The sequence below is a fragment of the Haliotis rufescens genome, unplaced genomic scaffold (genome assembly GCF_023055435.1).
Source record: "Haliotis rufescens isolate VD_foot unplaced genomic scaffold, xgHalRufe1.0.p SCAF_3, whole genome shotgun sequence".
In the NCBI taxonomy this organism is placed as follows: domain Eukaryota; kingdom Metazoa; phylum Mollusca; class Gastropoda; order Lepetellida; family Haliotidae; genus Haliotis; species Haliotis rufescens.
Window position 1 is genome coordinate 48,060,484 of NW_025964001.1, and position 12,148 is coordinate 48,072,631.

Genomic DNA, 12,148 nt, shown 5'->3' on the forward strand with positions numbered 1-12,148 from the left:
AATTGCAAACAATTTGACTACCTTAGCAGGTAAACAATTGTACCAAATTTAAAATGGCGGGAAGCAACAAGCTATGAGGAGGAGAAAAACACACCAATATCACCCACATATAAACGCACAAAATAGTGAGAGTAATATGAAAAGAATACATCACCCATCGCAGATATAATTTAGAGTAATAACCGAAGCTAGTGGTCTAAAGAAATCCAATTTGAAAAGCTCCGCTGAGAGACGTCCTTGCTGTTATGCGACAGGCAGTGATGTGAGGAAAGTGACTTGTCATCAAGGTCACATAACAGTGGCAATGATCCATGCAAAAAGCAGGATTTGAAAACGAAAACATTTTTTTTTTTACCCAAGACCATCACTGAGCGGTGTCTTTGTTGTCATAAGGAAGGCAGTGTTTGCATTAAGGAGTAATGTAGGATAAGTTAAAAATTAATATTAATTCATCAGTAAAGAACTTGATTAAACTGCTTACCTGGCAAAACCTTCCCCTGGCCAGTTCATTCCCAGGGACAAAATAGTCTTGGCTTAACCTTATCCCCCCAAATTGAGGTGGGCCTATCTTTGCTGTTCTACTGTTCAGATATATTGTATATCAGAAGGGTAAGAGGTTCAGCTTATTATGTCCGATCTTCCCCTATAGTTGTATATACAAAGTAAAGGAGATGGGAAAGGTTCCGTCTTGCCAAATATCCCCAACTCATGATTTATACTGAACATTGAGATGGCCAGATCTCAAAGCCCACCAATCGTCCCACCAATAACCTTACATACACAGTGTGTATGATGGCAAAGGTTCAGCTTGCTTTCAGCTATGTACTTTTGGATCCTCCACAGAACATCAAACAATAGGTTTAATGTCAAGATGCAAGATTTTCATATTTACATTTAGTACTAACTACTAAATGACTTTATCGCTCGTATCCAAACCATGGGCTAATTACGTCTGTAACCTAATCACCCCTCGTAACTCAATCACCCCGGGTCACCACTCGGCACCGTGCCTGGGGAATAATCCCGCGCAAGCATCATCCCGCCCTTTGTTAGTCCGTCATTCGCGAACAGCCCTTCCCCAAGTACACACGTGTGTCACTGTATCTAATCGCTTTCGCTTTGTACGTTTCATTTGTACCCAGTCGTGACCGTTTGAATACCATCTATTCCAACACTCGCCGTATCGCATTTACACAATCGCGACCGTTTCGCCGATTATGCTTTGAATACCATCTATTTCAGCACTCGCCGTATCACATTTATTCCGTTCTACTCCCGAACTTCACCCTCGGGACAATTTTACGCTTGTGGAATACCAACTCACCACCTCGACCTTTTGTGATGCCTCCCAAGAGAAGAGCAGCCGTCAACCACAAGCTTGTGAGGGGAGCCAAGCAGGCCAGGACAACCAGAAGACAAACCCCGGGAGTACACATTGTACAGGAGGCAACAGTTGATGGTGAGTCTGCCAATTACGGAAATATCGAAGGTGGCAACAGAACTAACGTACAATCGGCGCAGCTTGTAAATGCCGCGCAGGCTGCCAACTCGGCTACCCAGGTAAACGAGCAACTGGAAAAAATACGCCAGTTGCTGGAACATTCAGCCCCCGGCCCGATTAGCGCAAACCAACAGGTAAGGCTTGGTTTTAGTTCTCCCGCCATTTCGCCCAACATAGGGAGAATCCCCGATGCTCACAACGAGGCCGACGGTGACGCGGCTTGGCCAGCCAATCACATCGCAGGATACGGGGATTCCCTTTCCTTCCGTGCGGACGGAATAGACGCGCACGTCAAACAACAGGTGAGGGAAAAAATCTGGCGTGGCAAGTATGTCGACCTCGGCACAATCCTACCAAACACCGAGGGAAGTCACGAAGTTACCATGGCGTATGACTCCTCAGGTAAGGTAATTTTAAACCAATAAAGCAGCAACCAAAGCGCCTGTCCCTGGCAAGCTGGACTTCAGCTTTCCACATTTTCATGTGTATATATGTTAGTAGGCACTCCGAGGTCCGCACAACCCAGGGGGTTGCTGTCCTACATGGAAACCATAAGAACGGCGGCACTTCGATTCGGTAGGGGGGGGGGGGGGGGGGGTGCCTGGTCAACCTACGACCAACAATTCCGACACAGAATGCCAAGGGATCCCTCACGACGCTGGGACAACATCGACGGGGAGTTGTGGCTGAAGTACATGGTAACACAGCCGGTACTACAATCAGAATCAGGCGGACGGGGCGCAATGACACACGTACAGGGGGACATCGCCAGTCAGGTATGCTGGGATTTCAATAAATTTGGCTGTAGCAGGGTCAACTGTAAGTACACTCACAAATGCGGTAAGTGTGGCAAACATTCCCATAGCTCTAGGACCTGCTTTCTCGTGTGTGTGTGTGTGTGTGTGTGTGTGTGTGTGGCCAAGTGAAGAAGGCCACTCATGAGTAACTACAGAGTGAACACAATTCCTTTGAAGAGATTTAACAAGAGATTATTCATTTCTTAACATCAAAGAATGCCAAGGCGGGCCACGATTAATCTTACATGACCTTTAATTCAGCTGGGCTTAAACTATTTTTCCACAATATCCTTTTTCCGGGTGACCTGAACATAATGGCCAACTGTGTTCTCGCAATTATTTGTACAGCTTTATCAGTGTCAAACATTAAACATTGTCTGCAAAGGATACGGTCCAGCATAGTCCATCTGTAACGGAAATACTTCTGGCGGGTATGGGTTTAGCGGTATAAGGGTTCTTTTCACTGGATCAAATACCAACTGATAGAGGAAGGTGTTGTCTGCCTGTACAAATCTGTCAATGTATTCCTGCGTCACAACCAGCTTCATCTTCAGATAGGACGGCAGTTTGGAAAGCAACTGTAAACCAGGAACATAGATTTGTTATATTGCAAATGCAGTAATAGAAATTTATCAAGGAATGAAACAATAGTTATCATTGTGTATTATTCTAAGAATACTCAATATACTCAATTACATCATAGTCAATATTCTTGTAATTTGGTCAACATCACACTATAAAAACTCCTCAGATTTTCAACAGACATCCTCTTCACTGTCATCCATCCTAAACAGTTGTTAGGAATACTGCATATCATGCCGAAGGTTAATAAACTTACCGGTATATACTATTTTGAGGTGACTTGGCCTGTCTACCTGCCTGTGGTGTCTGGTTACTCGTGGCTTAAAATATGAGAGTGACTTCCCTTTGCCTTACACTCGCGGAGCAAATGAAATCTTGCTTGAACTTTTTATGCATTTTTTAAAGTAAAGATCGCCAGGAATAAAAAAAAAGGAGTAATTTTTATTTTTATTTTTTTTCAACATTTGGACTTTGAAAGAGCAGCGCATCTGTAAACCAAGTAATTAAAAACATGTCGCCTTGGGGTTGATGATCAAGACCTCATGAGCCCTGACTAACCCTGGCTAACCCAGCAAGCCAGTGTTTACACAACACAACCACGGCCAAACCATCATCTCAGACAACACCTGATGAGCCATTTGCGCCAGTGTTTTGATGATGAAAGACTGAGGTGAAGCATCTGGTTAAAGCCCAGACAGCACTGATCTGGCCGGCCAAACAGATCTTCCATCAAAGATCTACTCCTGAGGACCTTGTAGATTACCCCAATGGCTCCGATTTGTTAGAAAAATATCCCATTTCCCCAAGCTGGATGAGAGAGTACTCACACAAGCTGGCCCTTGGGGTTCCATGTGTCCGGTGAACTCTGTGGCTGTTCTCCTTCATTGGAAGGTGGTTGGGAACCTCCTCAACCTGCTGACAGAGGAGCAGTGAACCAGATTTAAGGCTCTGTTTAGTCCGGGTTTGGTACCAAGGCCACAGTCACTGGCAAGTGTGACCAGCCCAAGAGAGGGCTGGTTAGTGTGGTGTCTGTTTCATTGTGACCAGGCCACATATGCAAAGGTCAGAGGCCAGGATAAAAGGAATCACCATGCTATTGGCCTGCATCCTGAGAAAGCAGACCAATTTAACCAGGGAATCCAGGAAAAGATCAGCCACCTCCTGAAACAGCCTCAAGTCGTCGCCCTAGGAGAGGTCGGTATAGACAAGTCCACCTCTCCAGCCTCCTGGGTGCGACAGAGGGAGGTATTCCAATGCCTTCTCAAACTCCAGCCATCAGGCCTTCCGTTGGCAGTCCATAGCCGTCTCTTAATATTTATGCGTGACCCTGGGGTCAAACTCCAAAACGAGGCTATCCCCGCAAGCTTTCAAAATGGCATCGGAGCATCGCCGTTTCCTCGAATGCGTTTCCGATGCGAGGTGACATAAATCTATGAGTTTTCATCGTTGTTCCGGTCGATTTATCTTTGCGGAAACGATGACTGGAAGCCATCCGACAAGTTATAGGGAAGTCCTTTACCGTAAGTAAAAATTTTCATTCATGTTTTTGCAAAACTGATGAGCGAATATCGCTTATCAACTATTGATTTTATCGCAGCTACCATGACGTTTCAGTACGAAGTACTCGTGCCTTTTTCTGAATACAATATTGATTTCTTTTCTCGTCACATTAATACTACATATTATCATATATAATTCATATATATAGATCTATATATATATCCTGGGTGTCGTTGTACAAAGCGATATTAGCGTGTCGGTGATCGTAACTTCCATACCTTAACATATGGACAGTCTAAGGTTGTTTTGTAAAACGGCACCCGGGAACTAATATTTATACTAATGTAGGTCACATGATGATAACATATCGACTTTCAAACAATTACATTTATTCTGGTCAGAATATACATATTTCTAGATTGGAAATGGACTACACATATAAAGCTAATATGAATGGTTTAAATTCCAGTCCTTGATTTGTGTGTTGTAAACAAGTATGCCCCTGTGCAAAGAATACTGAAATCAGGGACAATCCCATCCATATTTGCATGGACTGTGGCCACAACACCAAGGAAGCCCCCCTTGATCCTATAGGCCAGAACAATATAGTGTAAGAATTTACAACTGTCCACTATAATAATATGTGTATTAATAAATGTCATAAATCAAGATGGCATTATAATTAATTCTTTTTACTTTATTTATGAAACATTTATATTAAATCAGTATTATTTTGTTTGTAGTGTGAGGAGAACCTGGTTCCAGGAGGAGGTGTGATGGACATGAGGTTGAAGGGAATGATCATTCCACACAGAATGTGGGGTGTGAGGCACAATTTGAAATAAAGGAGATGCAGGTCCATGTTGAACAATGGGAGAACCATCTACTCAATAACCATCTGGCTCTTGAGAATTTTGGAGTATCAAGAACTAGAACTGACCCATTTCATGCACTATCATATTTCATTACTGACTGTGATACTTTCAAGTGATGTTTTTATTTTGATCAACCCAGTGCCACAAAAATGTGTAGCATGTATTATGTTTGTTCTGACAATGTTTCCTTGGCTGGAAGACCCAGGACTATTCTGTTGATTGCACTGAAATAAAAATTCAAATCCCATCGGCCTTTGTCCTCAACTCAAAAGTTTTATACACTTTACAAAACTAGCCGCCCACTCTAAAGCCTGATTGGTATAGCCCCTCACGATGCTGTGAACTTTGTATCATGTTTGTCTACAGCTGGTATATCTGATGCTGAGATGACAATGCTGTGAAGTGTTTGGTATTTTTCTTGATCTTGTACAGCCTGGTGATAGTGTGGGGGCAGACCAAGGCTTTACTATTGCCACTACTTTGCACACAAGAAATAGTCTCAATATTCCCCCTTTCCTATTTTAATTTAACTGTAGTCAGCTTTCAGCCGAATAAATAGGAGAAATACAAACCTTAACATCCTTGAGAGTCCATGTTGCAGAATTTTCAAAACTATCAATCAGCTGTGGACTCAAAATATTAAGAGAGGTCTTTTGCCAGGACAGGCAGTGTCAGGAGCTAGAGTGTCAGACATGAGCATTCATGTCTGTTGCTTTCGGGGGAGATTTCAAGGTCCCAGAGGCCTGGTTGGTCAAATTCCCCAGGACCTTTTTTGGATTCTCTGGTATGGTGGCAAGATTCACATCTCAACAAGAGAAAGCCATCTCCTTAGAGATGGATACACCCTACCTGTCCCCCAGAAATAACACTCAATGATATAGGTGAGGTTGCCAACTTGGTGGCAAGGATCCGTGGGACAACAGCCAAGCTCAGTACCACTTCTAGTAAATGATGAGAATGACACCCGGGTTTACTTCTGGGTGTCAGGGAAGTTGGTACAGCCACAATACACAACTCACTTGTTCAAGTAACCGTGTCTAGTCACTTGTAGTTGGCAACTGCACATCCGGAATAGTTTGTTGTGTTGCTATACAAACCCTTCACACCTCGCATGACAGAATGTGTGGAGTAGGGTTTCAAGAAATATTGAAGTATCCCTCCCAGCAATGATGTGGCCTCTTCGGAAGTGCCAGAGCAGCTTAAAATAAGGTGTTCCTCCAGCAATGACGGACGTCCCCGAATGTGCCCAAGCAGACACTTTCTGGGACTGTATTATAATCATATTGTAAACGGATCCTGATGTGCAATCACATTCTAGAATCTAATCAAATTGTTGTCCATGGAAGAAATAATACTACAATGGTATAGCTTTGTTCAATTTATGTCTGAAGACCAAATCTATTCAGTACAATGATAATGGTAATTATATTAATATTTTTACAAAAACCGAAGCATAACATGTAATTCAATCGTAAATAATTGAGGCTGGACCAGAAAATATGGTTATTAACATCATGAGCATCAACCAAGTCAGCCAGTCTAATTATCAGATCCTGTCAGTTGCCTCTATGTGGCAAGCATTGGTTGCTGAAGACACCTATTCTAACCCGGATCTTCACGGGTGGCGTATAGCAGTGACTATACATGGAAAAAGGGAAGTAAATTCCAAAAGAAGAAAAAATTACTCTTTCAGTTTTTTAACTCAGTCTTGACAAGTATCTCTTATATAAGCATGCAAAGTTTCAGTCATGTAACAAGATGGTTTTCAAAGAAAATCTGTCCCCATTGCAGACACTGTGCACTAAGTAAAACAAGAAAACACATCAAAAGGCACCAGTTCAGCATGTGTTTCATACACATGCAAAGTTTTATAATAAAATATTAAATGGTTTCTGAGTTATTCAGTTATCACCCCACACCCACACCACACACCACCCTCGAGACAATAACCAAAACACTAAACAAAGCATTTCAAGAATCCCCATCTGTTGTTGACACATTGTCAACTTTAGTGCATTTAGTTCTTATTAAAATACTTACCACTTTAAGATCTGGTTGTCGGGCCATTTTAAACACCTTGTTTGCTTTTGCCAATCCAATTCCAGGTAATGAAGCAAGGTAATCACAACCAGACAAAATACACATGTACCGGAATTTATCAAAAGTGTAGAAATCACTTCTGATCTGAAGTACTTCATTTAGTCGAGAATGCTCCACCAAAATTCCATTCCCAAAGACATCCATTTTGAAGATTACCTGAAAATAAATAGCCAATAATCACTGTCTGTCACCAGTCAATACCATTGATCTCACATTAGACCTACATGCCAGAAACCCATGTCATTTTCTGAATGCAGTGATTTTCAAATATTTTCTGACAATGAAAGTATTCATGCATATGTAACTTTAATATTGCAACAATGACTGCAGTATGTGTTTTGTGGCAGAATATATTGTAAATTTATTTCTGATGTTTGTTAGTGGCAGCAAATCAAAGGCCGAATGTTGTCGCAACAAATGAAAACATTTTCTTTCTTTTTTTGCGAGATTCACCGCCACTGTGTTGTTACGCTGGGCTGCTTCTTCCTCAATTTCAATGACTAAAGCTGACCAATTTAATCTTGTAGAAGCAACAGCTCGAATCAGGGACAACCACCTTACGGTACAGGGCTGTTTGACACTGGAGAATTCTGTGTCGTCCAAAACTTTAGAAAGTTCTTTTAATCTGTCATACCGTGTCGTGGAATACTGGTACAGTTTATACACGTCATTGATTGTTTACGGTAATCCGATATGCACTTTGATAGTTTAGCTGCATCCTGTGACGCCAGGGCAACACGATGTGCAATGCAGTGTACGTGCACTAAGCACGGACAATCACTTGTTTTAAGTCTCACACCAACACCACTCCTGATGCCGTTCATGATGCTCGCCCCGTCTGATCCCAAACCAATTATTTTGTTCATTGGCATACCCCGTTCCTCCATCACCTCTCTGATCTTTGCAGTTATTATTTCTGCTGTTCCCCCATGGACGGTATAGTTTCCCAGAAATATTGTCTCTGCTTTGCCGCCATTTACGAGGGGTGTTCATTAAAGATTTCCCCTGACCCACTTCCGATGGACCTAGTGGAATGAAACTTGGCACAGGTATTAGTCTTTCTCCACATAGGAACCACCAAGGGTGACACACTTCTCCCATCGTTTTATGCAACTATGGAGACCTCGCTTGTAAAAGCCCTTATTTTGTATCTCAAACCAGGACTTGACTTCAGAAATCAGTGTTTCATCATCTGTGAAACGTTTTCCCTTCAAAAATGACTTCATGGTTGGTATCATGGGATAACATTTATACTAAGTTATCCTATAATAATTAGACCTACATCAAGTGCTTTTATGAGTTATCATGGTGTAATATTTATACATCATTTCATATAATTATAGTTTAGCAAGTAATAATTATCATTAGGTAAAATGCATATATAAAATATCAGTAGTTTCAGTTAAAGCTTTTTTAGATGGTTGCTAGCCTAAGGTAATGGGAGCTCGTCTTCTAGACATGCTATTCAATAAGACAAGAGTTACGTCTACATAGTTTAATTGATTTGAAGCTTTTAGATAAATGCTAGCCTAAGGTATCAAGATCCCATCTCCCAGACAAAGGATATTTATTTAAGTATATCTGTCATCACCTACCGGGGTATATTAGAATAACATTACTTCAATTAAGACTCATTAAGGATTAGCCCCCATACAAGCTCGTCTATAGTGCATTAAGGATTAGCCCCCACACAAGCTCATCTATAGTGACACCCTAATCTCTTTCAAAGCATCCAGTAAATATGTCAACAAGATTAGTGCCAGTCCAACAGGATAAACAGGATTTAGTATTCCCCTCTGTCTAGCCATCCATTTAGCTTAGGACACAACCAATCGTGTATCAACCAATCACATCCCTTTTATTGTTCAAATTTTTGTTAAATACATACTGTAGGCAGGTTTTAAGCAGATAGACACAACACTAGCTAGCCAAATAAATAAACAAACCGACCCAAACATAGCTAAAACCACCACACTAGCATACATACACGAAAATTAGCCAAATTGGTGTCACATTTACACGGACGGATCTTCAGATCCGACCTCCAAACACACAGGTTTCGGAGTCCATACCACACAACCAACTAAAACTACACAATCCTTCCGACTCCCAAACAACCAATCAATATTCATGGCAGAACTAATGGGCATGGCCTCAGCCCTCCATAGTCAAGAATCCAAAAACCACAATAAAATCCTAATACTTACCGACTCCCTAAGTGGACTGCAAGCCCTCCAAAACAAAAATACCAAAAACCGACCTAAATTAATAAATCTAATACTTAAAAGCTCCAACGACCTAACTAACGCAGGCAAACAAATAACCTTCTTGTGGATACCCGCCCACGTAGGAATATACGGTAATGAAAACGCCGATAAGGCAGCTAAACTATCCCTCAAAATCCCAGAAATAAGCTTAAACTTACCCATCTCAAAATCAGAAATTAAAAGTGTAAATAAGCAAAAAATCACCAAAAAATGGCATAACCTTTATCTTAACTCAAATAGCCAAATCAAAAAGGTACTCAGCAAACCACTAACCAAACCAAAAATTCACCATCCATAAAAAAAAAATCGACAGAGTAATCACTAAACTCCAAACAGGACACACCAACCTAAATAACCACCTAGAAAAAAATAAAAAAACATACTACAGGTAACTGCCCACACTGCAAACAACTAGAAACCCCAGAACACGCACTCATCTACTGCACACACTACCTAACACATCAAACCGCATTACAAACCACCCTCAATCTAAACAAGGCTCTCACTCTAGAAGCAATACTAAACCCACAAAATAAACTAGAAAACTTCAAGGCCTTAGGCGTATTCTTAATCAAAACGAAACTAATAAAACGCATCTAAAAACACTATAATCCACCAAATCAAAATTACATAAACACACAAACATCCACCATACCCAGCTCCCTTAGTTCTCCTCCCCTACCCCATTGGCATCTATTCCAAATCTCAAAATTCCCAAATTCTATATAAGCAACCCCTAAAGCCCCCTCTTGGGTTGCACACACCACTTTCGCCCCTTTCGGAAACACATTAAATGGCCTGGCCGGGCCCGTGTGCGAAATACGCATCAGTCGGAAAGCGCACGTTAAATCTCCAAAGTAAGTAAGTAAGTAAGTAAGGTTTTAAGCAGAGAAGGGGTTTGACTCTCTTACCAAGCAGACCTCTCTCCCACAGCCCAGAGTGTGTACCGACTCTCTGTGGCACCCTCAGTTATTATCTAAGTATATTGTAAATTGTTAATTGTTCTTGTAAATAAAATTGTGATTAGTCTCCTATGACTCTGGCTCTTTGCTGACTAATTCCCCAAGAAAACCAGCACGTCATTTGGAAGGTATTGTTCACCCAGAACAGTTCCATGATAGTTGGAAAGGTGTGGAATTCAGATGGTGCAAGGTCAGGAGAGTAAGGAGGATATGGAAGGATTTCATAGCCACAGGACCGCGCTTCTGTCTGGGCAACATGAGAGTTGTGTACTGGAGCATTGTCCCTGTTTAGGACTCGTGGCGTAACCATTTAAATTCATTCAACCAGTCATCGTGAAATTTCCTGATTTTAGTCGTTTTACCTTTTGTAGCAGTTTTGGGCTTTTTAATCCCGCCGTCACAATCAGTACTGGATGACTTTTCTAATTCATCATTTGTAGGTTTGCGGGTATTCTCGGGTTTGCCATCGAAAAAAATTAAAGCTTCGTCTGCTTTGATGACGCCATGTTACATAATCTTGGGTCACGTGGTTTGAAATGACATTTCACTTTGGTTCGAGACTAAGTCGCTGGAAATAGATATTTAACCTCCAAGCAAAGAGTAATGTTATTTCCTTGCGCTAAAAATAGACAACAGGGGAAACCCTGCTGATAACAAACTATGCTGGCTTCATTCGAAAAATATACTTTATTCAATATCACCGATCTTTTGTTCAACAACAAAGATTTATAAGGTACTTTTTGCCGGTCCACTGGGACTGGCAGGCATATGAATTACCAGTCCTAGCATAATTTATACCGGTACAAAACCGGTAATTACCAGTAAACGGGAACACTGTTTATAAATATGAAAGTTATGTGTATTACATTATTTAAATAATTCATTAAAAACTTAATTAAGTTTGTTAAAGATAAAAATAATGTAAGCTAAAACATTTATAACGTCCGTATTAAGACCACTGAAGCAAAAATTTAACGATTTTCGGCAAATAATAGATTTAATAAAATCCACTTACCGATTACTTTTTTATTTTCATTTGTTTACGTAGTAGGAACATTATTTTAAAAAGAATTACAAATAATATCTGTCATCACCCATTTCCTGATGATAGTGGCTGTCCACTCACTAACATGAGGAAATACCTCCGTTTTCAAAGCTTCATATGAATAACACATATGTCGAAGGCTGCCATGTCAGTTTACATTTTAAAAAACAACTTATCTTGTTTCACCAACATAATCTGCTACAAGGTTCGTGATTGGTCAAATTTAAGCACGTAACCTAAGGCAGCTAATCAAATTAAAGCAACGGTGCCATCCTCGTGTATAATTTTAAGATTTTGATGAAAGGTTTGGGTTAAATCATGTTATTCTGAACGTTTTAAGCATGAAATCGTTATCAATATTAAAAATATGGAACTTTATGGATGCATAGTGCTAAGTTATGAGCTGTGACAAAGATTTTTTATGCCTATATTTTGGCATTAAAGACATCGGGTCCGAGCCGAGAAATCGAGGCAGCGAAAGATGTCAATTTAATATTTTTGTTTGTGCAATGATAATAC

The 12,148-nt window shown here is 40.8% G+C and overlaps 1 protein-coding gene across 3 annotated transcripts in view; it reads right to left on the minus strand.

Annotated features, from left to right (window-relative positions):
- The window catches only part of LOC124149737 (exonuclease 1-like), a 191,806-nt gene that overhangs the window by 37,824 nt on the left and 141,834 nt on the right, over positions 1-12,148 (minus strand). For all 3 annotated transcript variants that reach the window (XM_046521492.2, XM_046521493.2, XM_048403037.1), the window contains 2 exons: positions 7,296-7,511; positions 2,689-2,876 (listed from right to left, as the gene is read on the minus strand). In XM_046521492.2, coding sequence (XP_046377448.1) covers positions 2,689-2,876; positions 7,296-7,511 — 404 coding nt within the window. The remainder of the gene's footprint in view (positions 1-2,688; positions 2,877-7,295; positions 7,512-12,148) is intronic.